This window comes from Protopterus annectens, chromosome 1.part1 (genome assembly GCF_019279795.1).
Source record: "Protopterus annectens isolate FY-2018-M chromosome 1.part1, PAN1.0, whole genome shotgun sequence".
Lineage (NCBI taxonomy): Eukaryota > Metazoa > Chordata > Ceratodontiformes > Protopteridae > Protopterus > Protopterus annectens.
In genome coordinates this window covers 378,131,461-378,134,812 of record NC_056726.1, presented here as the reverse complement: position 1 = coordinate 378,134,812, position 3,352 = coordinate 378,131,461, and the positions used below count along the sequence as shown (strand labels likewise).

General features: G+C 36.1%; 1 protein-coding gene across 1 annotated transcript; it reads right to left on the bottom strand.

Moving 5' to 3' along the window:
* Window positions 1-2,083: 2,083 nt before the first annotated feature.
* LOC122813288 (taste receptor type 2 member 143-like) lies at window positions 2,084-3,088 on the bottom strand. Its single transcript, XM_044085538.1, has one exon. The coding sequence runs from the start codon at window positions 3,058-3,060 to the stop codon at window positions 2,152-2,154; it is 909 nt and encodes a 302-aa protein (XP_043941473.1). The 5' UTR covers window positions 3,061-3,088; the 3' UTR covers window positions 2,084-2,151.
* Between the last annotated feature and the right edge of the window lie 264 nt (window positions 3,089-3,352).

The window sequence follows — 3,352 nt, the reverse complement described above, 5'->3', positions numbered from 1 at the left end:
AGCATGACTCCCATAAGCCCCTTCTCACCTCAATTCATAGGTAGATTATGCAGCTTCACTTGGGTCCATCAGGCCACGGTCACCAGTGCATCACTTCAGCAGAGATTACAGGTCTCCCACAGGTGAGAGGTGAGCCTGGAAGGTAGTGCTGCAAGCAGATGTATGCTTGCTTTCTGGGTTAGACCCTACCTGCTGTATCAAAGGTAGAATATAATGTGTGACAATGGTATAATTCCTACCATAGGCTCTATGATGCCTATGACTCCCTGGCCTTTATGTGTCTCCAGCCTGTTAATTTCTCCATGTCCTAATCCCTACCAGGGCTTTGATGGATGGTGTGGCCTCACCAGAACAGCACCTGCATCCTTTCATCTAGGAAGGGTGAGCAGGTCGGTCCTCATCATTCCTTCCACAGCCACATAAATCAGCTCCATCAGGTGCTTGAGCAGTTAATCGAATTCAACTTGTGGGGTTCAGTGGTAGGACTTCATCCTTCTATACCGAAGCAGCAGGCTAAAACAAGGAGGATATTATTTAAAAACACACTGTCTGGTACACCGCAGAAGTTTACAAATACCCATCATTACATCATCAAAGACCCATCAGGAAAATACCTTCTTGCCACAAAATTGCAAAAGCACCCAGGCATCACAATGGAACAAAATGCATCATTTATTATACATATTGACTCTCAAGTTAATAAAGTTTTAAATCAGCTAAAATTGTCGTACAAATGCTTCAGCTTAATCATTACAGAAGCTAGACATCCTATAGCAAAAAAAATATCCTACCCAGGCTACATTATGGCCTTCTAATTACTGACCTTTACTTGGCCCAAAATACTTTATTATTTCAACATGCTGAAAATAAAATTCTCAGATTTATCAAATCTAGCTAGAAAGAGAGAGCATCACTGAACTACAATAAACACAAATAGATGTTGCCGTTTATTGGCCTGGGTATCTCTTCTCCTCAGCACTCTTATATTTAAACTTCTTCATGACAGATGTTGTTTTTCTCTCTCTCTCCTTAATAAACATATCATCAGAATTCAGTTACTCTTAGGGACCCAGAATTTCTTCATTTAGTAATGCCACCATTTCCTCTTTCCACCCATGAAACAGCATTCTCTAAAAATGTACCTGCTAGCTGAAAAGGCATACCAGATCAGATTAGGAAAATCAATCAACTTCAGTTATTGAAACTATCGCTAGAATCTCACATTGTAAAAGAAAAGTAACTGGTTTAGAGACACAGACTGAGAGCTATAAAGCATGTGTCAGTCATACTACCCAGTATCTAATGTACTCTTTTACAACTCAGAAGGCTAAATTTCCATTCCTCCACTATTTTATATCTATTTTTGTTTTTTAATTGAATTCACCACTATTATTTATTGTTTATGTTGCAAACATTGTTGCACCATAGTAACTTAGTGTTGTGCATGTAAATATAGTTATCTTTCTTATAATACCTTCTTTATGCATGGATAATGCACACTGTATCTCTGTTCTTAATAGTCTTGTACTTGTCTTTGTAACATCTTGTTTGATTGTTGTCTTTGCCTTCATTTAACAGGTCATTGCTAAAAAGGGTCATGGATCAGTTCACTTAACTGGTTAGCAAATATTAAATGAATGAATGACTTAATGAATGAACAAATGCATAAACCAACACATAAATTCATGTTTAAGCATTCTTTTACTAAACCACACATTGTACATATATCTGTGTCTGTAAGACATTATTTGAAGTCAGATGCTTTAAGGAGACACAGTCCCTACTGTTTCTTACTTAATACATTCAAAAATACAAACATATACCCACAAAATTCTTCTGCAGTTAAAAAGCAAATAAAATAATGTCTTATGCACTAAAAATAATACTACAGATAGGATCAATATTCTGCGATGGTATTAATAATAAAAATAATTGCTCATGCTATTACTATTGTTACAACCTTTCTCTAAGGATACATTTCAAAGAAAAATAAGAAACTAAAAAATGTTATGTTGTATACAGTTCTCATCAAAGTGACAAAAAGTAACATTCAAAATGTTTATCCAGTAGTTTCAGTGTAATTTTTTTTAACTTAAATCAATAAAACTTATCATCAAAGAAAAAAAATATGCAATAATCAGACATTTGGATTCAGCCATCTTCATGACTGTTCCTGCAGTACCAGATCGAAACACACCTGCTTCTCAGCTTTGTGTTAGAATAAATGATCAGACATGAACTATTAAAGGGAAATGTCACGTAAAGCATGGCAAGGATTATAGATGAAACATCCTTGATATACTCAGCAAACAATGCATATGAAATCACTGCAGAAAATATTAAAGTATAGATGAAGATAATGGAGAAAAACATCTTGATCACACGAATATGGATTTCAGCACCTAAACTGCCAGAACCCTGTAAAATGGTCTCCATCTTTTGCGCATGTTGACATAAATAGATAATGATGACAATGCTGCTTGTGACCAGGATGATGAAAGGCAGGAAAGAAGCACATGCTAAGTAGAGATAATGTCCTGTTGTGCATGCTGAACAGATATACTTTAGTGTGTAGTTTCCAGTAGTCCCTGTAACGTTAACAAGAGTTGTAGATTCTGTAACAAAGGATGCAGTTCCACTGATAATAGTGGAACAAACTACAATGCCGAGGAGAATGTGAGGCGTCATGCAAACTGTCTTCTTTTTAATCCACAAAAAACAATTATGACTGCTGTTTATGATCTTCACACAATAAAATATGCAAAGCCAAGCTAAGAGCCAGGAACTGAGAGAGCAGGAAAACAGGTGAAAGAAATAAAAGTATTGGTAACCAGGGTGCCAGGTATGAAGTGCTGAAATTGTTATTACTATAAACTGAATAACTTGAGCCAAGATATTGGAGACTGCTAGGCTAGTGATAATCAAGTCCTGTGAGTCAAGTTTTCCATTATTCTTCAGGTCACGAATATACACAGTAATTATGAAGCTGTGCTCCAGAAGTCCAAATACTGACACTAGTGTTGAAAGAAACAGCACTAATATATCCCCAGATGAATGCATTCTTGCATAGCCAATACATATTTCACTGCACAAATTCTAGTTTTAAATTCTAATTTGGTAGCTTAGGCATTTAACTAAAATATTCTGTGATCAGATTTGCGTAACCTAAATTGCACCTGCCTGCTGTTTATAATTAGTCATATCTAAACTAGTTAACTCTAGCATGGAAGTAACCTTTTCTACTGCATAGACTCTGCACTTCTGTCTTTGTCCCTGAGGTATAGTGTATGTACACGGTTTCCTCTTATTTTTTATTTACTCAGACTTGACCTGCTAACATCTGATATCTTTG

Excerpts from the sequence above, each read along its gene's own strand:
- LOC122813288 (XM_044085538.1), bottom strand. The coding sequence starts at position 3,060 with ATGCATTCATCTGGGGATATATTAGTGCTGTTTCTTTCAACACTAGTG.